Below are 26716 nucleotides of genomic sequence, written 5' to 3'. Positions count from 1 at the left end.
TTACATTTTAAAACATTTTCATCTCCAAAGTTCTACAAAACCAACTACAAGGTTGAAGTTTTTCTTGCAGAATTAGGACATTTTGAGTTTTTAAAAGGTTTTTTTGAATCTACAGTCAAGCTTTCAAAAATGGGTCTATTCAAAATTAATTTATGATTTAACAATTAGGATCTGGTTAGCTTGATGGCTTTCTTCAGCTTGTCTTTACTCAGATCACTTTTGTCTGATATTAAAGTTTGAGCATCAAAAAGGGTAAAACAAAATAAATTAATCATTTTTTTGCTGCATTATACCGAGATGTTTCTCGTTATAAAAGCTTTATGCTAAGCTAACCAACGCAGATTATTTCCTTTCAGTAAAAGCCGAGCTCATTTCTGAGAAAAACAACGGCTCGGGCTCAGGGGAACAGATCTGAATTTTTTTCTCGCAGACATTTTGTGGTCAAATGTGAGAATCCTTGACACTTTTCACATGAGGATTAAAAAAAGTGTAATAAAACATTTTCTCAGCTATCTGGCAATAAAAACTGATGGGACACTTTTTTTTGTAGAAAACAAGAGTTCTACCTTTAATGTCTCCAGCCACATCATATTGTACATTTACAGTACAGATGCCAGATTTCATTTCGATTCTGCACCCCTCACAGTTTAAAGTTTTCAACTGAAAAATACAACAGAACAATGAACAAAAAGACATATGCACAAATTAAAACTTATAAAAATATAAAAACAGTACTCTTAAATCTCATGTTGACAAGTACCATTTCAATAACATAACTGATAAAGCACAACAGAGCAAAATTGAACTGTTAGATTTTTTTTTTAAATAGAAGAAAAGACATTTTCATCATGCAGAAGTTGCAATTAAATAACCAATCAAACAAAATAATATATACTTCTCTATATATCTCTCTGAAATTTTCAAGTCAAAGCACTCCCATCCCTTATTCAGGGAAAAACAAGAAATGTTTAAAAACACCAGAGGGTCTGCAATGCGTTCACGAGCCGCCATCTTTGCGTGGCCTCGAGTCGAAAACATCGCATCTCGGCGTCATCTGTTTGGCACAGAAAGAGACGTCGCAATGGCAGTAGCATTTTGCATCATAAAAATGGGCGGAGCTGAGCTCATTCTCCAAGAATAACAACAACAAAAACAAAAGAATAAATGATAAAAACAAATTAAAAACATTCTGTGCAGCTAAATCCCTCAGGACAGTGAGTGGTGCTTCTCCCCAGCAGTGGTTGCAGCTCAGTTCCTACTGCAGCATGCTCTTGATAGTCTTGTTGGTTGATTCGTCATTCAGATGCTTTGTGGTGTACCTGGGGTCCAGAGGGGAACAAAAACAGAAGACATAGTTTCCAATTAATACTTGAATCGTCATGTAAGCCAAACTTTAGCAAGTCTGAAGCATTTCAGAGCCACAAAACCTGATAATTTTAAATTTAAAGATGCAAAAGTGAGTTCACTGTGATTTTATTTTTATTGTTTTAACAAAAATAAACTAAGCATGCAATAATTATGAAATCAACAAAGTGGTCTGATTGTTGAAGACATTGGATCCTTAAATCATACTGATGCAAAAAAATAGAGGCACAAAGTTTTCTAAATTTCCTTAATTAAAAAATATCTTGGTTTGTACTAATAATGTTCTATTTCAAGAATATTTTAAGCTATTGGTGAAATTTTCGAATTTGTTGGTGGAGCAAATTTGCATCATTCTTGGGCCATGCAAAACAATTCCAAGAGCCACAAATGGCTCCAGGACCACACTTTAGACACCCCTCAGTTAAATCATTAAAATGTTTTTTGTTTGTTTGTTTAACAAAAATGGCTAAAATCTGAAATATTAATGTACTAAATTGTACAACACATTGAGTTATCTAGATTTGATCTGTTTCAGTTTGCAGAGTGACATTGAAATTATTTACAGATTTGAATTCAAAATCTGCTTAAACATTTTTTTACTTTGTAACCAAAAATTTCCAGGGAGTTGGGATTTTCTGAGACTAAAATAAATGTGCATAAATGTGAAGTGGAAAGAAAAATATGGTTTGCAAAATTCTTGACAAATGTCTGAAAGATGAAACATGCATATTTATGAAGCCTCGTTTACTCTGACACGTCTAAATACAAAACATTTACACTCGCACATGAAAATGACTGAAAACAGATGCACAATTATACAACCGTACATCTTTGAAACGCATTAGTGGAGCCTCCTGCACAACCAACACGAATGCAGCAAGTGGTTTCTGGATGGTAAGTCAACAACAAAACTCTTGTCTTTTCCAGCAGTCATGGTGCAGCTGTAAAACCAGCTGACCAAATGGGTTGGATTTCCACTTAGGTTGCTAGGTAACAGGCTGGAGTTCTGATTGGGTTGCTCTCGCAACCCAATCAGAACTCCAGCAGCGTGACTCAACAATTGGTAAGGGCTCATTTTCTAGACATCAGAAAACATGAACTTATAGCTAAATTATTTTTTTTTTCCAAAGTGGTTGGGCTGTTTTTAGAAGCAGTTGAGAACCAAATGAAAGTACAAAAACATGCAAAAAGTGAATATCTAAAAAAAAATAAAAAATCAAAGAAGTCACATTCCTTTGACTGTTTTTGAGAATTTGTAGATAACATAAGTCATAACTTCTTTGCTTATTCACAGTGGTATTTACTTTAGCTCTTCGTTTAAGTCTCATTTAAATAAATATGCTCAGAGAATTAAAGCAGTGAACGTTTTAATCTGGGAAAAGCTTTTTAAAAAACACATTTGTGAGCAGGTGTCTTTTAAATAGTCAAAAACAATATACTTAAATGAAGGCTGTCATCATTTACATTCATATTTTGAAACAAATTACAGAGAGAGGATGAGTTTTAAGGTTCAGTAAAGTCACTGCAAGCGTAAATCCTGATGGTATCGTTTCTCCGTATTTTGTCATCCTGTCAGATCAGAGCTGCGATCGCAGACGTTAAATCTGCTTGTGCATGAAAACGACCGGAGGACAGGAAGTGGTGGCCGCCTCTGGCCCATCGCAGATGTGGGGCTGGCTCAGATTATGACCCTGTCTGTCTGAGAGGCGGCGACCCGGCCGGCCTTTGTTTGGACCGAGAGGGACGAGGTGTCGGATTTAATCTGGGTTTTTTTTCTGAGCTGGTATAATGAAGCTCACAGTGAGTCGGGGACAAGAAAATAATCCAGGGCATTCAAACGGAGATGCGACTCGCCGCAGCTCACCTGAGAGCGTTGAGAAGGCCTTCTACGCTGTTTGGAGGCTGATCTTTGAGGACTTTGATGCAGCCTTTCATCTGCAGAGAACAAACACATCATCTGGATTAAAACAAGATTAAATTGATATTTAATCTGCAGGAAATGTTCAGAAACAAAATTCTACCTATCGCAAGTTTTAGAGATGGAAGTGCTAAAGTTAACAAAGGAAGGGAGGAAAAGATTAAGGAATAAAAGAAGGAAGGGCACAAGAACAAGGAAGTGAAAAAGGAAGTAAGTACACAAGGAGAATGAAGGAAAGAAGGAAGGAAGGAAGAGAGGAAGAAAGAGGGGAATAAAGGAAAGAAGTACACAAGAAGGAGGAAGGAACAAAAGAAGAAAGCAAGGAAGGAAAAAAGGAATAAAGTAAACAAGAAAAAGAAAAGGAAGAGAGGAAGGAAGCAAGGAGAGAAGGAAGGACAGAAAGGGAAAGAAGAGAGGACAAAATGAAAAATGGTGAAAATGAAGGAACAGAAAAATGGAAGGATGAAGGAAAGAAAGAAGGAAGGAAGTATGGATACAAGAAGGAAAGGAACGATACAAGAAGGTAGGAAAAGACAGAAGGGAGGAAGAACACAAAAAAGGAAGGAAGGAAAGAAGGAAAAGAGGATTAAAGGCAAAAGAAATGAGTGATAGAGAAGACGAGAAAAGAAATGAATGAGGAAAGAAGGGAAAGAAAGAAAAGGGAAGGAAATGACCAAAAACATTAAAGGAAGGAAGAACCAAGGCTGAAAGCGAGGAAAGAAGGAATAGAGGAAGATAGGAAACAGTTGATAGGAAAGAAAATCAACTTCTCTCTATAATCTTTAATTCTTTCCTGGAAAAACTGAAATCATCTCTGGACTTTCCGAGCCTCTGAGTAAGAATCCTGTAAACAGCATCACAATCTGATTTTTTCTCAGCTTACATCGATTTTAGATGACTTGGCAAAAGCTCCAACAGGATGGACGTAGTCGTACAAGATGATGACTCCGACCATCACCCTGAGACAGAAGGACACCGTGTCCTCGCTGTTGAAACGGCTGCGGTACTCCCTGAAAGAGACGCACAGCGGGGATCACAAGCCTGAAGAAAAAAAAGAAACAAACCCGGAGCAGACGGGAAGCAGGTGGAGGGAATCACTCACGGCGTTTCCAACATGACTTTACACACACTCGCCATCGTGCTCAAGCAGTCCGTCGTGTTCTCGATGGGCAGGTTCTTGTTCTGCGGGAAGAAAAAAAGCAACATGGCGACGTTTCAATAACTTTTAAATATTTAGGACTTCCTCTCAGAGGAGTTTAGCTTCATGTCTCAAATATAAACACAGAACCTCAAACAGCTTTATCAGAAGTTAAGAGACATTTCTGACTTTTAAAGCTGATGTTTAATTCTCAGCCATAAATATTTCATAAATGTCCTCCAGGAGGAGGCGCAGGTCACTCTGGAGGGACTCACAAATGAAACTCTTTGAGAAACATGTTCCCCTCCTCGCCTGTGGAGGCGCTGCACCAAGAACCACTGAAGGAAACGACACAAAAACCTCTGAAGAAAACACTGAGTGCAACTTCCTTCTTCACAAAATGTTAAAAATGGAGTGGCATCAGATTTTAGATGTAGGATTTCTGTTTGGTAAAAGACCACAAGCCATTTCTCCTGCTAGCATTAGATTCTCGCCTTTGTTTTGTTTGTATTTACCCAGAATGCCCTGTGCTATAGTCCACTTCGGTCTCCGGTTCCCTTAACATTCACATCTGCATTCAAACTGCACCAGAGTTCACTACAACCAAGACCAAGGATTTTAGGTGGACCAGAATTTGTTTTTTTGGTCTGCATCAGAGTTTGTCTGCGCATTCACACCTCCCCAAACGAACTGGAGTTCATTTACACCCGTCCTGATTGGACCACTTTAAATCCAGTTCACTTGTCTAGAAAGTGTGGTTGTTTGGGGAGGTGTGAATGCATAACCGAACTCTGGCCCACCTTAAGTCTCATTTAAGGTGGAAGTGAATTCTGGTGTGGTTTGAATACATATGTGGATGCAAGCGGACCGGAGACCGCTCCAACAGCATGACGTGGACTATTGTGAAAGGCATTCTGGGTAAATACAATCTAGACAAACGGATGGGTCTAGCACTAGTGGGAGAAGTGGCTAGTGGTCTTTTCCCAAGGACAAAAAATGTTTACATTTTGTGTAGAAGGAAGTTGCACTCAGTGTCTTCTTCAGAGGTTTTTGCTTCAGTGGGTCTTGGTGCAGCGCCCCCACAGGCCAGGAGGGGAACAGGTTCTTCAATTAATTTGATTAGTTTGACTCAGTGTGAAAGTGTACTGCAGCAGCTGAAAATGTAATAAATGTTGCAATTTTGCTCCCAACTGGGCTATCAGGTATGAAAACACCCTAAGCTTCTCTGTTTAGGCTGCTGCCTCTGCGACTCCAGACTGAGCAGAAGATAACACATCGAAGCAATTTATTGGGGCAACTACTAAGCTATAAAAATGCTTCAATCTTAAACTGGCCTAAATAAAAATAATAAATTTTATAAACAATTGATGAATTTTTCTCACTTCTCCCAAGTCTTATTTGTATCCCACAGTACAGTAAAAGCATTCATACTCCTTAAATTTGCATAATTTCCCTTCCATTTCACAATTATGCTCTACTTTGTTTTGGTTTATCAGATAAAAGCTATAACTTCTGGCCTCTCACCTCTGATACAAACTTTGTTGTGCCGTCACTTAACGTCTTCAGCATGGGTGTGGCGTCAGCGTAGAACAGAGATATCCGATTGGCCAGTTCGTTGTTGACTTCATTCTCGCCTTCTGCCTGGAAATCGAACAAAATAAAGTCAGACTGAGTGAGGTTATTTAACCTGCAGACCTTTCATCTATTGTTCAGAACGTCTGACCTTCACATAAAATTCTTATGAGGACCTTTAGCTGACCCCAGAGATATAAAAGAACTGTTATCTGAGTAAAATTTGAATGAAAAATGTCAAAGTAATAAAACAAAAGGTGCTACTGAATGAGTAATCTAAAAGCCATCTCTTCCTGCTTTCACTGCATATTGGAAGATAGAGATAGAAACCATTAATATCTGGTTGTTCGAGCAGCTTCAGTGGAGTGTGCGTTTGTGCATATAAAGAGATATTTTATCACATGAAACTATGACAGGAAAATACTGATATGAACCGCTTCACCCCTTAGTTTCCCAGCTGCACAAAACACCTGGCAGATAACGGAGAACAAGGCGTCTCTTGAAGAGCCTGAGCTAAATTTGTCCGCATATTTAAAGCAAACAACAAGGGAACATTTCCTGCCGTCAAGAGAAACCCTGACAGGACGAGAATAAATCGCCCCAAACTTTCAAACCAATTCAGGTTTTAACGAATCCTGACGGATGTGTTCAAAGACCGCCCGAGCGGGACAGATGCGTTTCATCTCGGATGTCTGAATGATTCAGTTCTCTGAGCGGTGACTAAACCGGGGGACGGCAGCCGGGGCGTCGTTCAGCGCTGACAGGCTCCCAACGACGGCTTGTCTGGGCCCGTTTCCCCTAATGGCAAACTCAGGACCGAGGGGAAGAATGCCTCCGTCAAGACAGGTCACAACGGAGACCAGACTGTGAAATTTAAACTACCGGCTTAAACAAGCGGCAGACGAGGAGAGATCAGCTGGAGTTCAGCATGAAAGACACAAGACAGCGAATGGCTTTTTGAAGCTCGATAACAGCAGAAACCTTTAACTGGGCCGCTTTAACGGTCCATTAAAAACAATCGGGTGTTAAAACTTTTTAAACACCTTTTTGTGTTGTAGGGTTATATTTGGTCCTCTCTGAAGCCATCAGATCTGCAAGGGAACAAATCAATGGGACAGTACCGGAGCAGGAAAATCATCATTTCCTCCCATGTCAGGCATGAATGGAATAAACAAGCACCTGGATGCAACGCTCAGTACAGATGAGAACACAGAAATGGGGCTTTTCATGGCCGACATTAACCAGAGGGGTCAGTTATTTGACAAAAGAAGGCCAGACATGCTCCTACAAGCTGAAAACAACCAATTAATTGACTGAACAGCAACTCAGACAGTGAAAAATCATAATAATAAATAAATAATTTTTCCATTCAAATTAAATGATCCGAGTATCTTCAAAGAGTCGTTTTGGATGGTGATGCTTTGGCTAGGAAGGCTCTCCAGTAGCAGTCAATCTCGCAACTAATCTGAAAATGCCTCTGACTGAAGACTGATTTCATGCCAACAGCTCGACATCCTCAGCTGTTAGCAAGAAGCACTGCTAATCCACCTAATTTGCTTTTGCAGCTCCTCTTTAAGTCTCATCGTACATTTAGAAAGCCGGACCGGGAGATGTTGCCTCTTAATCGTCTTAACTTCAGTATTTTCATGTTCAGTTGTTTATTTTTTTTATTAAAATAGAATATACCTCAGTTCCTGTGGGTTTCTCTTGTAATCTTTGCTTTAACTGGAGTTTAATCATTTTCCTGAGATTAAAATATTTTCACTTCAATGAGGAAGAGATATGATCCTTCAGATTTTTCATAGCAGGTTTATTCATGAACATTAATATTGTTAAATGCATCCAACACGTGTCGCTATGATTTATCTACGTTAAAAATTTTTGAAATGTTTTTTAAATTGTCAGAAAGTCAACAAACACAAACAAAAAGACGTAAACTGTTTAAATTTGTAGTAAATAGGCTTGTCTGACCTAAATGGGTTAAATTAATGTAACTGTTTCACAAACAGCAGAGAAAGAAATAATGTCATTTGTTTGGAGTGTTTTTCTTTTCTCCTCCTGAATAGTTTGATCCCAAAGCTCTCTTAAGATCAACTTATGAGGGATATGTTTAATTTTTAACAAGCTAAGTGCTTTATCACATTCCCCAGTTTGTACCCAACTGTGTTTATGTGTCGTTTAGTGATGAAAACACAAATAAGAAAAAACCCATGTGGCCTGTTTTTGTAGGAATGACTGTAAATTTTGATCTGTAAAACCAAAAATCAAAAGTCGCCGCCTCCTCCTCCTCCGTCCAGCTCTTTAACGAAAGCGTCCTCACCGGAACGTTATTGATCCGCATTCGGCTCAGGGTTCTCCTGTAGTAGCTGAAGTCGTTCTGAATGGCAGGATTTGTCATCTGGAAGAGAGGAGAAACGGGGAACAATGAGACGGGTCTGCTGTGGGGCGGCGAGTTCAGGATCAAACCCGCCGCTGCGCTGTCATGACAGAACGTTTTAGCCAGCAAGGCAGAAATGCAGCTTTGGGCAGGAATGACATAAAAAGAACACGGATACAATTACAGCTTTATTTGCTGAACTGAATTTAAGTCGTCTGACACCGATTTGGCCCCTTGCATCCCCGTCCTCCCTCTCCTCCTGTCAGGAGATATTTGGCTTTTTTCCCTCATTTTAAAGGAATCAGCTGCACCGTTTCTGACAGGAGAGTAAAGCTAAAAAAAAGTCTCATTAAGTCGAGGCACAGCACAAATCTGTGACATTATTTACAGTCAGAGCTTCACACTTACTTTAAAATATGAAGCATCTTATTTTGACCTCCTGCAAAAACGAAGCTGTCCAATGAGAGAGCTTCTTACAAAACGGTACCACCAGTGAAAGCTCATTATGTGGGTAATTATCCTCATTCCTGCACGAGCCCGTCACTGTCAAAGCTGCACTTGCAGCATGTTAATCCTGCTACAATGGACTGGTACTTCGTCTTTGTCCACTGCTTCCACCAGCGGAGACAGTCTGCACTGCCAGGGCGGGGCTGCATGCCACTCAGACGCTCTAACTAGGTCAGAAGCCCGTGCACGGATGTGAAAGATTGATGAATGGGCCAGGCATGCCACCTTGCACCCCCCATCTTCATGTTTTATCTTGCCAGGCTGGGTGGTGGGTACTAATTGGGGTGTCGCCTCAGGGAGTCGGGGAGCCGTTTGCGTCTCGGAGTGAAGAGCAAACGAGTTCGGGATTACGTGGCGTTACAATGGGCATTTGAGCGACACCTACGCTTGATGTGTGAGACTTTGAACAGCGTTTCATTAGCACTCTGTGGCTGATTAGAGGCCAGATTTCTCACTTGATCGCTTACAGAAACACGACACACTCAGAAGCAAGAGCAGGATTAGGACAATTTCCAATCCTCAGTTTCCCAAAAGTCAATTTGTTTGTGTTGCAGCAGAATAAAGCAAACATTAGTGATGGGTGAAAGGTGAGCATTTCATCTTAGGCCTGGTCCACACGTATATCTGGGAAAACTAATACATTTTAAGCGTTTTGGCCTCAGTTTAATCAGAGTTTCTGCAGGTTTCACCAACTTTTTAGACTTTTTAAGACCATTAGGAATTAAATTTAAGATTTGTATCACAACAGAAAGATACAAAAGAAAATCACAGATGAATAAATCCTGTGGGTTGGCAACAGAAGTGAACTAATGGCATCCGGCAGACCAACGATGGACATTAAACAAAAAAGGTAGTTAGTTACTGGTAGCCTCAACCGCTTCAAGTTATGACTGCAAGTTTTACTAGAAGTTCCTCCAGAAATTAGAAAACTACAGAATATATAGGATTAAATCCTCAAACCAAAGAGGAAATCTGAGAAAACTCTGCATTTGTATCTGTGTATTTACATGAAAAAATAGAGATTTAGCGCATAAATAATGCACCAATGTAGCCTCATCGACATGTTTCCAGTCGACATCGTCTTGTGTTTTATTAAATTTATATTCCAATACACTTTTTAAAAGTATTTCAACTTCTCTTTCTGTCCACACAAATTAACCTGGTAGTTCCACGTTTAATTCCTAACATGAAGTTATAATCTGTTTAGCTGACACAGGTGTTGGCACTACACTGCCCCCTATGGGTTTGGCATGTTAAAAACAATGCTCAGTGGTGTAATTAATGAGGCTTACGTGGAGGCAAACATTTATGAAACCGATCCCGTGTGTAAAATTATATTTTTTAATGATGTGGCAGAAATATTTGTTTTATTCAGATCGTACTGAGTGTGTACAAAGTCATAGGCAGAAACGGTCGAACCTTCAGCTCGTCAAAGCGCAGGGTGAAGTGCAGGATCTCGGCGAACTGCTTCGCCAGCGCCTGTTCCCGCTCCAGGTGCTGGGTCGGGTCGCTGTACGTCTCGTTGGTCAGAGCACCCAGCAGGCTGTGCAACGCCGCTTCTGTCAGAGAAAAACACATTTAAAGACGTTTATTCTCACAAAAAACAACCAAGAGAAGGTTCTCAAACAAGCGGTGCAGCTGAACTTTGTACCTTTTTCCATTCGAGTGCAAAGCTAAAGACTAAAGAAGCTAAATATTAGAGCCGTCTATATTAATGCAATTAATCAAAAACGTTTTATTATTATAAAATGCAGATTAATCACATTGCCTATTTTGGTTACTTAGTTCAAAGAAAAACTAAAACTTTTGGATAAAAGGAAGGTAGTTTTTAGTTACTTATTGCAAACAACCAGCTAATGTTTAGCATTTATAAATTACGTTTGAAACAAATTTACTTCTTTTAAACATTCCTGGATTTGAAAAACTGAGATGGTCGGTTTAGGAAAGTTAAAAGTTTTTCTGACATTTTGTGAAAACGTGCATTAGTTATGATTAACCACAGCCCTAGAGTGTGTTTAATCTGAATAGTTATTTTTTTTTATTGATTTACAGAACTTCTAAATATGCAGACACAGAGCTCAAATGCGTGGCGGTTTGAGATATAAAAGAAAACTTATTTATAACACCTCTTTGTAATATGAAAATTACTAAATTATTCACGAAGAGGAAAACAGACACGCTTAACTCTGCAGAGAAGCGTCGCTCTCTAAGGGGACAAGTGGATGCAAACTGAAGCTGCTGCCAAAAAAATGAATCCCCACAGCAACAGATGTCCTCTCTGCAGGACATCTCCCCACATTGCTTAATTTACCCCCCAAAAACACAACCTAAAACTTCACAAATGCAAACATCATCCTAAATTTCACTCTCAAGACTCAAAGGGATAAAAGTTAAAGCAAGGAATGATCTCCTGTCGTCTTCGTTTGAGGTCAAGGAACAAGTGTCAGAGTGGATCGAGGTAAAGTTCCCGAAGCGTCAGCCGGCTGAAGCATCCTGATTCTGGGCCAGCGGTGAAATCGCCCAGAGGCAGGAAGACGGGGTGCAGGGCCTCTCCCGTTCAGATGCAGATGAGACATGGGACTAATTATCTTATTGGCATGGAAATAAGAAGGGAGGAGGGGATGGCATGATGTCATTCAAGCAGGATTACAGTCATTGTTTTGACTGTGCCATGCCTCGACATTACATACCCATGGTCAGATAATTAGGGAGGCATGAGGAGGGCCGGGCGGGAAATGAAAAACATATTAAGGGAGATTCAGCTGAGAACTTCCAAAAGGAGAGTAATATTATACAAACATGTCTTCTTCACATGAAGGGAACCCAGAGGGAATATTATTTATAGACGCAGACGGGGCCTTGAGTTCAGTCTCAAAGCTTCAACAGCGACGTAACCCAGGCACCGTTGTAGCAAATTCAATTTAAACTGATTTATTCCAAGTATATTTTACAGTTCGTTACGATCACCAATCACGATGCTCATGTCAACATGACCCAGATTCAGACACGGGTCTACTTAAGATAACGGGGGTAAGAGGACTTTCAGGAGACGGGCTGAGAGCTGGCAGGGCCGCGGCGGTGAACTGAGCGCGTCTGCCATCCGGTAATGACTACCATCTGCTTGGGACGGCGTTTGCAGCCGAGCGGCTGATTAAAAATGGCCAGAGTGGTGCAGTTTTTTTCCCTCCTCCCTCGTCTGCGTCCCAGTCAAAACAGAAGTTGGAGCGGAGCTGCTTTTAGTGCCGTCGGAAACGCGGCGCTCCAAAACGTCGGCGAGACGGGGGGAGAGAGAGAGAGAGAGAGAGAGAGAGAGAGAGAGAGAGAGAGAGAGAGATGGGGGAGGGATGTCTGAGCTCATCAGGTCATAGCGGAGCAGGCGAGGAGGATCTGAGCATGTCTGATCTTTATTTTCAGATGTCAAAACTTTACAGGAAGGTAGATGCTGATATGACTGTTCTTCAAAAAAGAAGCACCACCTTCATTCACCAGAAACACAAAGTTATGAGATGACCATCACATGCCTGACAGGAGAGTCAAATTCATTTTCCTTTTGGGCCAAATCAAAATCATGAATTTTCCCACAGGAGCAGTTGTACCAGAATCTACTGATAAAACCCGTTAAGCTGTTAAAATATAAATAAGTTCTTAAAATTAAATAATAATGAACATCTTGTCCCTTCATGATTTCGTGATTGTCTTTGTGAATAAAAAAGTATTTGCGGTAGTGATTTGTAAATACTTGAACTTATGTATGATGGCAAATACAACTTTTTATTACTCACGGTATCATTATTATGGATTATAACTCGACTAAAAGCTAAGGCAGCTGTTTAGCAAAAGTAAGAAATACTGCCACCTGCAGATGGGAGTAAAATGTATGTTACATCAAAAGTTTTTTACTTTTTTTGTGAAAAATTTGCAATAAACTCACACTTATGCATTAGCACAAAAAAGTACAGATATTTCTTGATTTTGCTTGAATTTCCACAATAATTCACAAGAAAGCTTTTGGAACAAGATAGATAAAATTTGTATGTTTCCCAACAATTAAGTCAACAAAATGTAAGATTTTCACTTTCTGCACTGAAAACATCTCAAAACTGACTCCTGCTGCAGTTCTCCGATTATTCTGCATTTATTTTTGTTTAAAGATGCACTCATTTGTTTGAAAAGCAAAGCCGCCCATTACATAAGCGACTCTTCCGAACGGTCCGGCTCTGTAGTAGACTTTCATCTTCATGTGGATAAGTCAAGACGCCAGGCCGACACGGACCCTGAAGCCAGGAGCCAAGACAGTGAATTAGAGCAGCAGCCGACGCTGAGAGATGACCTACTTTGTTACATAACAGCCGCCGTCAGGCTGCCACCGCCCACTGCTCCCATTGAAAACCCCGCCGTCCCGGGGTTGATGCTACCGAGGCGTGACAGGCTCCGCCCCCCTCCTCACATAGAGGGTCAAAAGAAGACCATGGAGCAGAAAGCCAAACCCCCTCGACTCCTTGATTCTGTGCTAATTAAACACGCTGCAGCCCCCTCCCACACAAGAAACAAACTAATAAACAATGCAAATGCATGGAGGCTTATCAAAGCACACAGAGAAAAGAGGCTAGGGTAACGTCGCATGGATATAGGTAGACAAGTTCAGCTAATAATTTATGAAAATGGTGCAAAAAAAAAAAAAAGAGAAAAAACAAAGATAAAAAAAGTTCCAACCAAATCACAAACATCAGCAGGAGTTTAAAGGTGATCCATTAATGCTTCCTTGAACAGGTTAGGATTGGGCTACGAGCTAAACAAAACGGGCTCATTACATTTTTCGCACAAAATTATTCTTAAGATTTCAGTCTGGTCTGATATTTTGAGCTCCTTTCAGGATAAACTGTTTTAGGTCATCTTGTCACTTTAAATCCAAATAAGCCGGTGATGTGATGGCCACGCCCCCCCCCCAACTCAACATTTACACTCACACGTAAAAATGGCTGCAAACAAATGTACAATAACACAAACGTACATCTTTGAGAAGCAGAAGTGGAGCCTCCAGCACAACCAACAAGAACGCCGCAAGTGGTTTCTGAATGGTAAGTCCTCAACAAAACACTTGTCTTTTCCAGCAGCCATTGTATGGCGTATACGGCTGTAGAACCAGATGGTCAAACATGTTGGTTGCTGGGTGATGGGTAGAACATCGCTGGGGTTGCTAGGTAACAAACTGAGCTTCGTTAAGGTTGCTAGGTGAGGAGCAGTGTCTTCCGTTTTGTGCTACATTCAGAAGGTTTTTTCCTTCTGGGTAATTTTCCAGACACCAAAAAAACATGAACTTATTGTTAAAACACAACTGGGCAATTTTTTAAAAAAGCAGTTGAGACACAAATGGAAGTACAAAAATGCGCAAAATCTGAATTTTGCACAATATGTCTCCTTTGAGTGAAAATCCCAGAACACACCTGAGATTGCTTCAGGGTAAAACAGCGATATCATTGTTGCTCTCCTACCAGAAACAGAAGTTAGTTACCTAATCTCTGGGAGAACTCGTAGAACTTCTTCAGTTTTCCCACCAAGGGAACCACAGCTGCCCACGCCTGTTCCTGCAAGGCATCATCGCTTGGATTCTGGATCGCCTGCAGGGAAAAAAAACCCAATGATTTAAAGTTTTGTATGGCAATAGGTTTAAAAACATTTAAACCAAACAATCAAAAGCATGCAAATCAAATGTTTAGATTTTCAAAATGATCTAAATGAAAATGTTTCTGCTGTATAAGTTTACTGAAACATTGGGGGGAAGCAGACAAGTTTTGCTTTGTGCACTAGAAAGGAGTTTAGGTTTTGCATTTTCAAGTCTCTGCAGTCTTCAAAGAAAATCCCTGGACTAGGACATAGCTCTCGATTTCTCTATTTGTTTTGTAATGTAAAATATGCAACCGACTGTCAGGATAAACTATATTTAGAAACTTAAGTGTTCACTTCTTCCTACTCCTTTTCAAACATTAAAGTAGTGGTGAGCTCATCATTTTCTTCTTTTTAGTTCTTTTTAACTTGTTTTTGCTTGACCTACTAGTTACCTGTGCTTGTAAAACTAAAATAAATAAATAAAAGAATCTTATTTTTGTACATTACAAATATATTCATAAACCTTTAACTTTTTATTGAGCTGTTAGAAGCCGAAACTTTAAGGTATTTTATTGAGATTTTGTGTGAAACACCAAAACGAGGCAATGCAAACTACAAAGTGAAAGGAATATAATGGATCATTTGGAAAAATAACATCTGAAAAGTGTGGCGTACACTTGTATCCAACGCCAAGCGCAAGTAATTAGACTTGTATCACTTTCACTGTAATTACAGCTGCAGGGGCCTTTATTCGACTAGCAGCTTTGCACATATACAGACTGAAATTTATCCCAATTTGTCGTTGAAAAACAGCAAAAGTTAACCAGACTGGATGGAGAATTTCTAAAGATCACCAAAGATTATCAACTGGATTTAGGTCTGGACTTTGACTGGGCCAAAAAAAAAAAAAAAAAAAAAAACAGAATATGTGCATCTCTGTTTGAATGTTTAGGGTTGTTCTCCTGCTGAAAGGTTGAACCTCCAGTCCAGGATCAAATCATTTGCAGCAGTTACAAACATTTCATTTGTAAATACAAATGCAAAATGTATTTCACTGTGATTTTTTTTTTTTTACTTTACAAGCTCAACAATAAATGTAACACTTTAAGTTCTTTACTTAAAGAAACAAAGTGGTTTGAGGGTTGTAGAAAACAGATTAATTCATGCTTGATTCAAAATATAAAAAGGCTCTAGGATTTGTTAAAAGAGAAGAACATTTTAAGATTAATTATCTTAAACTATCCTCAGCTGGAACTTCTGAACTTTCTGTGTTGGTCAGACAAATATGTACCATTTGTAAATCATTCAAAGGGCCACAAGTGACCCGTGAACCACACTTTGGACATCCCTGATTAAAGCCTCTCACAGTTTTGCCCTGAATTTATCTCCAGCCATCCTCTCATCAACCATCATCTGCTTCTCCTAATATTGATAACTTTATTATAATGTGGTAAAAATGTCAATGAAACTAGCAACTTCTATAAATATTCAATAATTATTTACGTAAAACAATCTGAAAAGTTACGTATAAGTTAGTTTTGTAAGATATTTTCACTAGAAACTAGACCAGATATACTTGATGTGTTTTTGCAGTGTATTCAGGTGGATTACAGTAACAACTGCACCTCTCTGATTTCCTGCCCTGCTCCTTTATAGGCCTGCAGTTCGTCCAGGATCGCTTTGGCGTCCTTCAGCACCACATCCACCTGGTCCCACACCTCTCGCTCCGCTTCTGTGGGCTGCGCATCTGCAAAGAAACAACACAAGTTTCTGATTCATATTCACATCCTGACCCGTTATAAAGAATTTCAAAGAACATCAAATCATCAGCTATCATAGAAAGTTTAATAAACATTTCCCCAATTATGCAAATGAAAGTAAGCAGAAATAATCTCTTTTTGACACCGCCCATTTTCCAGGCTGAGCGGCAGAAAACGGAGGAAGATAAGATGAGACAAATGGACTCGTGTACACCCTGTGGCTCTGAATACAGAGCAGAATACTAACGCTTTCCATTGGATCCAAACACACACAACACTCTGAATCACCGGAGATGATCTCTTCACTGCTCATTAATTTCATTTGCAAACAAAGTCAGGATTAACATACAATCTAGCAGCTTTCCTCGACAGAGCTGCATCAAATCGTTTGCTGAAATGTAAAAAATGCGAAGTTCTTTTATTATAAAAACTGAGCTTTTCAAGGAAGGATTTTTCTCCCAAGGTATCACAGAGTCTCTCGGTTTGCCAAGTGTAGCGCAGGTTCAAGCTGTGTTCAGGGGCCTTAGGCTATGCAGCAGCTGAACTTCAGTGCTTTAGATTTGGGGGGTTGGGGGCTCCCATTGATATTCTGCACACACACTGCAGTGGAAAATAGCAGGTTGATGGAAAAGTGCAGCAGCTCTAGAGCCGAATCTTTTTGCTGCCAGGAGGAACTTGTGTAAGAGATAAATCGGTGTGGGAAAAAAAAAAAAAAAAGACTCACAGAGTTAGGGGTTGATAATGTTATGGAAACACATTCATGTGATCGATATCTGCAGTGGGAGCAATTACTCGTAAAGAAACTCACTTTCAAAATCGAGGAAGAAATTGGGCTCCTGTTCCAGATCTGTGCATGTCAGAACTTTCAGTAGGTTCCCCATGTTATGATACCTGTTGAAGGAGAGAGAGAGAAATCAATGGAGGAATGCAGCAGTGAATGTGATGAGCAGGTGTCGATGCTCTGCTGCATCCCGTTCGCCTCATTCCGGCTCTGCTTCACCGCTCTGATGCCTGTATGAACTCAGCAGATCCCCAGATGTGCCCACCGCTCATAGGCACCCCGAGCTCCCCTTGGACCCCGGCCCGCTGTGTGTTTCCTGCACTCAACTTCTCACCAAGCAGATGTCAAACCAGTAAGCACCAAAAATAAAACAAAAGCAGAGTTTTTCTGCTTTGCTAAGCTTCTTCCCAGCATTTGAGAAGCATTTACGGGCAGCAGTATGCAAAAATCACCATCGTCCACAGGGATCAGACTTCTGATCCGAGTTCACACATGCAGCATGAAGCTTTTTACTCCACCAAATAATGTCCAATTAAACAGTTAAACTAGAAAGACTGTTGTATTTTAAAGATAGTCAAACCAACACCTCTTCATCTCTTGTGCAGTGAGTCTAATGTTTGACATCAAAATTTACACACAACACCCTGCAAATTTAGCAGAAAATATCAGAAATACTGAAACATTAAGCATCTGATACATCCATGATACTAAAGTTTATTTCCAAAGTTATATTTACTTACAAGAAAAGACTTCAGTGCAAAACTGAAACTTTTCCAGACTCAAATTCCCAAGATTTTTCTGAACGTTTTTGCAACCTTAATAGCATTTTTTGTACAAAATATTTGCCTTTTAAAATTCCACAAAACAACAAACCAATTAAATTTACTTTCAGATTTATGGTGTGTGAGCTGCATCCATTTCCGTTTTATTCTACATGATTATCTAAAGCAAAGTTTAAATAATCATCTTTATGGATTATCTGTTTCTAAGGTCATCATACTGTCATGATTTTATGTTTGGTGGCAAGAACATTGCTACATTTTCTCATACTTGGGAGAAAATTCTGGCTCTGCAGATTTAAAAAACACCAACATTCAATATGTGAAAACCAATGGGGCCTCAACCATCACTTTTTATTAAGGCAAAACTTGTTACAGAAATGTTTGATATTAAAGCAATTAGATAATGCTACAGATATTTAAAGTTTTTACTTTACTACTGAAACTGTGTGAGTGTTTTTAGACAAAATGGTGCCATAAAATCTCATTTCATCCGATGCTGAATACAGGACTTAATGCACAAAGACTGAGTGCTGAAGTAAGTTCACATAAATCGACATACACAAACCCATTCAATAAATTAGAATATTATTTCAGTAGCTCAATTCACTAAGTGAAGCACATTATGTAGATTAATTCCAGACTGAGCCTTTTATTCCTGTTAATTAAGATGATTTTCCTCTTGCAGCTAATGAACACACGACATTTAGGATTCAATAAAACCAAACCAAAACAAAGAAAAGTTGAATGTGGGCTTAATAAAAGTAATGCTCAACACCAGTTATTTTCAAAAGGCACTTTTCATCTGACAAGCAAACCTCATTGGAATGAGTGTAACTCTGCTATAAAGCATGTTGTGCTCTTTTCTGTCAGACCTGGTCGGTGCTGAACTGAAAAGGACCTTTAAGGAACAAGAATAAAGGAAAACTCGACTTCCACAGCTTTAGCAGACAGTCTGCGTCTACTTTTCTCCTACAGTCCACCCACACACGCTGTATACGGTTTATGTAATCCACAATGTATGTCTCAACCGAAGTTGTGCAACCTGAAGTGACAGGCTCGTGCTGCTCTCTGCTATGTTGATCCACTGGCTCCTACAGAGAAGGAAGTTGATGTTTCTCACAGGCAAAGGTCAACAGATGTGTGACAAGCCAGGAGTGGGGAAGAGTTTGTTTGGAGAAACGACATCCGGCTCCACCGCCGGCGACAGATTTAACCCCTGCTGACAGGGCGGAGACAGGCAGGATGCACTCAGCGATGGGTTGGGACGGCGGGTCTCACCTGAGATGAGTGGCAGGTAAAAAGCCAAAGTGACTGACTGAGGACGAGATCCTCCCACTGCAGGTAATCCTGAACGACAGGGAGGTGCTGCGACAGAGCAAGGTACGCACTCAGCAGTCAGCAGCAGAGGGGTGAGACGAGGTGGCTTTAAAATGCATGAGATGCGTAGAGCAGGAGCGGGGAAGGGCGGGGTGCGTGGATTCTTCCATCCTAAATCATGGCAGTAGGTCGTGCTTTTTGTTTTCACTTTCAAAGTCAGGAAAAATAGCAAACAAAGAAATTTAACGTGGTGACACCTGAGCTCAAGTATTCTCCATTCTTAGGGCGTTTTCACACCAGATCGTCCGGTAGACTCGGCTTGATTCAGGATCAACATTTGTTACATCTGGTGTGGTTCGCTTTCACACTGCACTGTGTCATAGAAACCAAATCTTTAGAAAAACCTGTTCCCCTCCTCGCCTGTGGTGGTGATGAACCAAGAACCACTGAAGGAAACGACATAAAAACCTCACAAAATGTGAGCGGCGTCAGATTTTAGTTGTTGTAAAGTTTCTCTTTTGTCTTTGGCAAAAGATTTATTTGGCAAATGAAATCAAATGGAATAAAAATGGTAAAAATCATAATTATGACATTATAATAATGTTTTTCAGCAGCCATTGTACAGCTCATAAAGTGGTGAAACCAGCTGACCAAACTTGCTGGAGTTCGTCTTGGGTTGCCAAGTAGTGGTGACTGAACAATCAGGAGGTTTTTGAAGGGGCTTATTTTCCAGACACCTAAAAACATTTAAAAAAATTATTGAATGTTTTTAGAAGCAACTGAGACCAAAATGGAATCACAAAAATGTGCAAAATTTGAATTTTACATATCAAATCCTCTTCAACTCCAGATTTTTTTCAAAACACAATTCAAGTACTAATAAGTATTTTGTAGTTTAATAAATACTTTGGGAGCCATTTTATCTTCCTCTACATCAACACGTTACTTAGACTGCTTCCTCCTCAAAATTTTGAGACCACCTGCAGAGACCCACCTGCCCCGTCTGTCCCCGTCCCGTTTACCTTCCACTAATGTGACCTGAATGTCTGACTGTGCCGTCACGCCGGCACCTCACCGGCTGTCAGAAAGCAGCACCTGATGCAGCCTCAGAAGAGAGCTGTCACAGACCTCGCCCTACGCAGTGATGCCATCCTTCCTCTGGTGCTCTGCTGCCACCTCTCTGCCGCTGCCGGCTGACTGGAGCTCAGACTCGAGTCGCTCTGCCAGCCGGCTGCGGCGGGGGGGGGCACCGCCAGCCTGGTAGCACCCGGCTCCGCCGCTCCCCTGCGCCATTTGAAATTAGGTCATTTAAGGACAGGGATTTGAGTTGCTGTTTTTCTGAGTCTAAAAGAGAATCTTCAGACTAAACTGGGACATTTCACAGTCTTTCATTCTCAAAAATGATTCTCTGGTTGAATTTTAAGTTACATAAGTAAAGACTAATAAACGACTTTGCAGTTTATGCAAACTTTATGATGAAAGAAACAAGACTGAAACGATTAATTGGATTATTCATGATTAATCGATTATTGAAACAATCCAATTTAGGAGTTGATCAAACATTAACTGGAGGGTAGAAATTTTAAAAATGTCAATTTGATGAAAGAACAAACTCAGAGAAGTAATTAAACCAAAACTGTACAGAAGATATATAATTTTTTCAACTGAAATATTAATAAAAGAAAACTTTATAATGCATGTTCTACCCTGAACTCAAGTAGTAAAGTTTTAGCTTCACCCAGTTCAAATTCTGCACTTTTTGGCATCAAGTTATGAATTAGTTAATCCAAAAAAATTAGCCGTAGAGTATTTTTCCTGGCTGCAGATGCCTTGTTTTGCTACTAATGGCTAAGGAATCGTATGTTATTGCATTTTAGGCAATAAAATGTTTATTTCCTGAAATAAAAAAAGAGAACGCATTTGTTTATTTGAATGTTTTAATGTATTTCTCTAATCAACAACCAGTCTATTTCTGACAATTAATCCAAACTAAGTTGCTTTTTTTGGGGGGGAATAAATCAAGGGGCGCCCTCCCTCAGCATCCCAGGGACACGGCGCCCGGCGACAGCCTTGTTGTTGTTTTGAACCCCCCCACTGTGCATCGCGTGCTCGCAGAGAGCGAGGGCGGCCAGGAGCAGAATGAGACGAGCCGGAGCCCGCGCAGCCCTCCTATTGGACGGAGCCGATCTACCCGACAGCTCGCTGTATCCATGGAGTCAAAAAAAAATTGGAGCCATTGAAAAACACGGCAGCAGCCAATCGGCAGCGAGCAGCGGGGTGAGGAGTGAGTACAGTAGTAGTAGGAAGTCGGAGCACAGGAATACATTAATACAGATGAGGTAATGTGCCAAAAAAAAAAAAAAAAAAACGGAGGAGGGGGGATTAAGTCAGGAATATTTAATTCCAGAGGTGATTTAATGTGAGCGGATTTTTCTGTGCAGCTCAGCAAAAGTCTGATTTTAATAATAAAAAAGTAGTAAAGCAACTCACCCAGTAATAATATCAGCTACTAAATAAATACATTTAGTATGTGGAGTTGCTCCGTGCCACGCCCATGCAGCAGTCTGACCCCTACATGGCACTAATTTTAAACGTCTTCCCCTTCCCAGACTGCACCCAACCCCCCCCACCCATCATCCCTTAGCAGCAGCTGACACCGAGCACTGCGGCAGGCTGTCTGAATCCAGCCAGGGATACTGCTGACATTCCACTACTCAGCTGCAGCATGAGGATACACGTGCCCTGCTGCCTTACTATGGAGGAGGGGGAAAGAAAAACCACAACAACGCCCTCCCTTCTTCCAGTCAGAGCGAGCCTGGGGCGTCACGCGGGAGCCGCCGTGGACCGGCGGAGGGAATCGGTTTTAGTGTAGGAAGAACTCCACTGCTGCTGCTGCTTGAATGAATGAATTATTTAACCCTGATGCAGGTGAAGTGAGGTGAAGATGCAAGGGAGAAATATATATATTTTTTTAAATGGGTGGGCGGGGGAGGGGTTCGAGGGGCGTTGCACTGCGGCAGAGGCGGGGCGGCTTTAAACTTGACCTAGATTCCCCGGGTGACACGCCACATCGCATTAGTCCAGTCGGCCGGACCCCGGACCCGCTGGAGCTCGCCGTTCTGACGCTGCCCTGATTCGACAGGCAGAAAATGGAGGAGCACTTCCTGAACAGAGCCAACACCCCCAACAGACCCCCACCGGACACCGTTTCTCCTCACCCCTTCCCCAGCTGACCAAACATGGCTCCGAGGGCAAAAGGAGAGGCAGCAGAGCGGGTTTAGGAGGGGGTCTCTGTTTGTTTATGTAGGTTGATTTCTTCATGGCCACGCCTCTGCACTCCCGTAAACAAACTGAAGAGTCCCCACATATTTATCACTGCAGAAATTCATGCTTTTCCCGAATAAAAGGACTTTATTAATAAACCTTTAAATATGGAACCAAAATTTAGATGGTAAAGAAGGAATAATGAATAAAAGTGTGATAGTTCAATAAAAGATTTTAACAACAATGATCTCCAAAGGGCAACAATGAACCACAGAACAAACAAAAAACAACAATAAAAACACTGAACTGAAAGAATCTGTAAAATAAATGGGAATAAAAACAGTCAAAATAAAAGTGCAACTGATTTTAAATTCACAGAGCTACATGACGCGGCATGTTAAAGATAAATATATTAGTTATTAATTAGTACATGAAGCATTTAAATGTAAATAATCTGAAGTCTGGAACAATGGAGAATATTTAATGGATGGATGAACAAATTGATGGATGAACAGATTGATGGATGGACGGTTGGATGAACAGATTGATGGATGAACAAGTGGATGGATGGACGTTGGATGAACAGATGGACTGTTGGATGAAAAGATGGACAGATGGATGAAAAGATGGACGGACAGATGGACGGACACATGGACTGTTGGATGAACAGATGGACGGTTGGATGAACAGATGGATGGATAATTTAGAAACTGTTAAAATGGACGGATATAATAGTATTTTTTCAACTCTGTGTTTTAATCCAGATTATAATTCCTTGAATGAAACTCTGGATTTTTCCGTGTCTGAACCCCGAAGCGCTCGGCTCTCACTCTTCCACTCAGAAAGCTCCCCGCAGACCTGAGCGGCATCAACTAATCTGGAGGTGACATCCGGCGTCAGCTGTGTCATCTTACTCTGATGACTCCACTGGCGGCTAAAAATATCCCTCCAGCGCCACATCACCGCCGCCGCCGTGAACCGAGTCACAGGAAAGAGTAAATGAGCACAAGAACCCGGGTGAGGCGGATCAGAGGGGAGGATGAAAGCCGGAGCGCCTCATCTTCAGCTTCTGCTCTCGCCTGTTCCCTTTTTTATGGGACGGCACCTGATGAAAGATGGAAACCATGGAAACAGGCGAATACACAAGTCTGCGAAAGCGCCGGCTCTATTGAAACTGAGCTCAATGAGAGAGGCTCTTAGCGCCTCTCCAACACTTTACCGCGTTAAAAAAAACACGCAGGAAGCTGCTGACAGCCTGGATGGTTAAAACTCAGATCAATGGATTCACAGAACACTACGAGCTTCTGCAATCAGACAAATTAAATATCTTGTTCTGTGTTGACTGCTGTGGTGATTCCATAAAGTTTCCTGCTCCTCTAGTCGAGCGTCTGGTTCCAGACGAAGCCCCTCCTCGCCCTGTCCTTGAGAGTCCTCTGACTCCTTTCTGGGAAGTCATTAAGGAAGGCGCATCGACTCACTGAGGCCCTCCTGAGCGGAGCGTCCCTCAGGGCGGCTGCCTCCTCAACCCATTCACACACACATCTCCCATTCTTCTGCACAAACAGCCCCGAGCCGTCGTTACTCGACTGACCTTCTGACTGTGAATCACCAACATCACAGAACCTCTGCACCGCAACCCGAATCAGAATTATACGAAGTTTATGATTAAATCTCAGGGATAATTAATGAAGATCATGTTGGATGTTTGTTTTTTACTTTAGTTTTTACTCAAGCAGGATTTTGGGTGGGGCACGGAGACGGTTTTGAAGTGATGGAGAGCGTCAGATTGAGATGTCACTGCATTTAAATTGGACACTGGCGCCATCTGGAGGATGGGAACTGCAAAGACAGGAACCACTCCCAAACACAAACCCAGATCATGGCGACTTCATGGACCTTTTCCTAAATACCCAATAACAAATAAAGACAAAATTAAAATTAAAAACTTATAACAAAGTTACCTTTTCACATCGAAATTTTATACTTATCCAGGAGAAATTTCCAGAACTCCACGTATTTTTTTCTGGCACATACAATGTCTACCAGGCTGCAACAAACAATTATTTTAGTTATTGATTTTTCTGACGATCAATTGGATAAAAAAAAAAACTGGCATATTCAGCAGGTTTTTTATCTAAGCACTTTTTACACAATATTAGAAAAACATAAATAATTCAGTTCCTTCTGTGAATAAGTAAATAAACATTTTCTTGACTTAGATGGAATAAAAATATTTCTAACATGTGAAAAGCTGAGCCCTTTCTGGTCGACTCAACATGAACACAGCGTAGGGCTAATCTGTTGATTATCTTTTGGATTAACAGATTAATAATTGAATAGCAAAAGGTGATTAATAGGATTTTTTGTTTTTGCAGAATTATAACAGGGTGAGGGTAAAACAACGCCACTTACATATTTAAAGACTTATTATTTTAAATGCAAAATGTATATTTTGTACAGTTTTGATTAATCCTCTGAGTATGTTCTTTCTGCAGTTTTTTTTAAACTCTAGCTACAGAATAAACGATTACTAAATTAATTGACAATTATTTCAATAACAAATTAATTGTTTCCTCCCTAAACACCAAAGTTTATAAGAAATTATTGGCTTTATATATGTAGCCTAAGTGGGAAAAGGTGACTGAGGAAACCAAGATTGAGGAAAGGCAGGAATCAAATAGGATTATTGGGATTAGGGCTGCTTGATATCAGGAAAACATGCAATAAAATTGGTGAATTTAGTAACAATTTGACTTGTTGATATACAAGCAAATAACTAAACATTTTTACCGTCTTCCTGCTTTGGTTTTACAGCAACCAGATGATAATGAGTTGTTTATCCAGCCACAGAAATCAAAACATTCATTATTTCCATTTCGACAACAAAGTTTCTTTGTCGCATGTTTTGATTCGGCACTGAAATAAATTTATCAGAAATAAATCTCTAATAAATTCTATCATTATTGTGGTATTGAGCCAATAGAAATATTTTTTGTAATTCTAACTGACCTGAAACAAGAGAAGATTGGTCCAATTTAACTTTAGATAGTGGGGAAAAAAAGTATTTTTATTTGGCGTATGCACGAATTTTGTGATATTTGTCTAAAGAAAGAAAATATTTTTGTATAGCAACCCTGTTCTGACCTTTTACTAACACACATGCTGCATATTAAAATTTAACACGTTTTTGACCTTTTTTGGAGGGTATTTCAGCCTCTAACTGTGTTCCTGCTGTAGGAATGACTGGCAGCCAGCGAGCTCCTTCCAGAAACCTGGACAGGAAGTTACACTGTGTCAATCCCCCAGTGGCATAAATAATTGATTAGCGAGGAGACGCTAGGAGCTTTTAGCTGACATAACAAGCCACTCTACATATTACATGCACTCAGACGTATCGTCTCAGATTACAGTGTGGAGCCCATCTGCTGAGTCAAGATCTGCAACGTTTTATTATGTTTTAATGACTACATTTTCTCGTTTTCATATCTCCCATCCTATTTTTTTTTAACACCGTCAATGACTAGGCCAGAATTATTTGAAAATAAAAATCTTTTTTCTCAGAAAAAGCAGTGCAGGTTTTCACCAGCTGGGGGCAGTGTTGACCCAGATACACAGACGAAGAAAAGAGTCACCTCCACACCGTCCACGCCTCCCCTTTGGCTTACAAACCTAATCCAGCCTGCATCTATTCACACAGGCTGCTGCTTTAACTAAGCTCCATCCTCCATGCATAATGCACCATCTATCTGCTTCGTGTGTACCGCCACAGGGTCGCGCTCTGTCAAACAGCTCTCCATTCATCCGGGCCGTTTCAGTGAATGGGTCTGAGCTCGTCATTAGCCTATAAAGCCACGGACACGCACCACGCCACGTCACACACGGGCGAACACTGACTGAGTGTGTCAGCCGAGCAGCACCTGAGGCGTCGCTGTCAGAACGCTGCAGCATTCCAGGAGTCGGCATTGGCCAATCAGATGGCGGCTGTGTGTCATGGTAACAATTTCCAAGGAGACAAAGAGGGAAAATACAACAAGGATGGGGAGACATGCAAACAGAGACATGACAGGATGGGTTTGGACAGAGTTCCTACACAGGCTGGGAAACTATTTAAGTATTTTCCTGCTCTTTCACTTTGTCTGTCTGTCCATCCATCCATCCATCCATCCATCCATCCATCCATCCATCCATCCATCCTGTCTGGGTACCTGTTCACAAATTCATTCAACCTCCAGTCAGTCAGTCAGTCCACCAATCCCTGTGAAGCCTATTCACTCATTCATCCATACATTTATTCACCCATCCATCTGTTCATCCACTTATTCCTCCAC

The 26716-nt window shown here is 40.7% G+C and overlaps 1 protein-coding gene across 1 annotated transcript in view; it reads right to left on the bottom strand.

Moving 5' to 3' along the window:
• Positions 1 to 537: 537 nt before the first annotated feature.
• Positions 538 to 26716, bottom strand: part of fam49bb (family with sequence similarity 49 member Bb) — a 42237-nt gene continuing 16058 nt past the window's right edge. The window contains exons 3-12 of the mRNA XM_008396649.2: positions 17053 to 17135; positions 16110 to 16231; positions 14390 to 14495; positions 10297 to 10436; positions 8314 to 8391; positions 5946 to 6062; positions 4386 to 4465; positions 4167 to 4293; positions 3230 to 3300; positions 538 to 1319 (exon numbers count right to left, since the gene is read on the bottom strand). Coding sequence (XP_008394871.1) covers positions 1256 to 1319; positions 3230 to 3300; positions 4167 to 4293; positions 4386 to 4465; positions 5946 to 6062; positions 8314 to 8391; positions 10297 to 10436; positions 14390 to 14495; positions 16110 to 16231; positions 17053 to 17125 — 978 coding nt within the window. The 5' untranslated portion in view covers positions 17126 to 17135 and the 3' untranslated portion in view covers positions 538 to 1255. The remainder of the gene's footprint in view (positions 1320 to 3229; positions 3301 to 4166; positions 4294 to 4385; positions 4466 to 5945; positions 6063 to 8313; positions 8392 to 10296; positions 10437 to 14389; positions 14496 to 16109; positions 16232 to 17052; positions 17136 to 26716) is intronic.

The sequence above is a fragment of the Poecilia reticulata genome, linkage group LG20 (genome assembly GCF_000633615.1).
Source record: "Poecilia reticulata strain Guanapo linkage group LG20, Guppy_female_1.0+MT, whole genome shotgun sequence".
Taxonomy (NCBI): domain Eukaryota; kingdom Metazoa; phylum Chordata; class Actinopteri; order Cyprinodontiformes; family Poeciliidae; genus Poecilia; species Poecilia reticulata.
The sequence above is the reverse complement of the archived record's forward strand: the minus strand, read 5'-3'. Positions and strand labels throughout refer to the sequence as shown.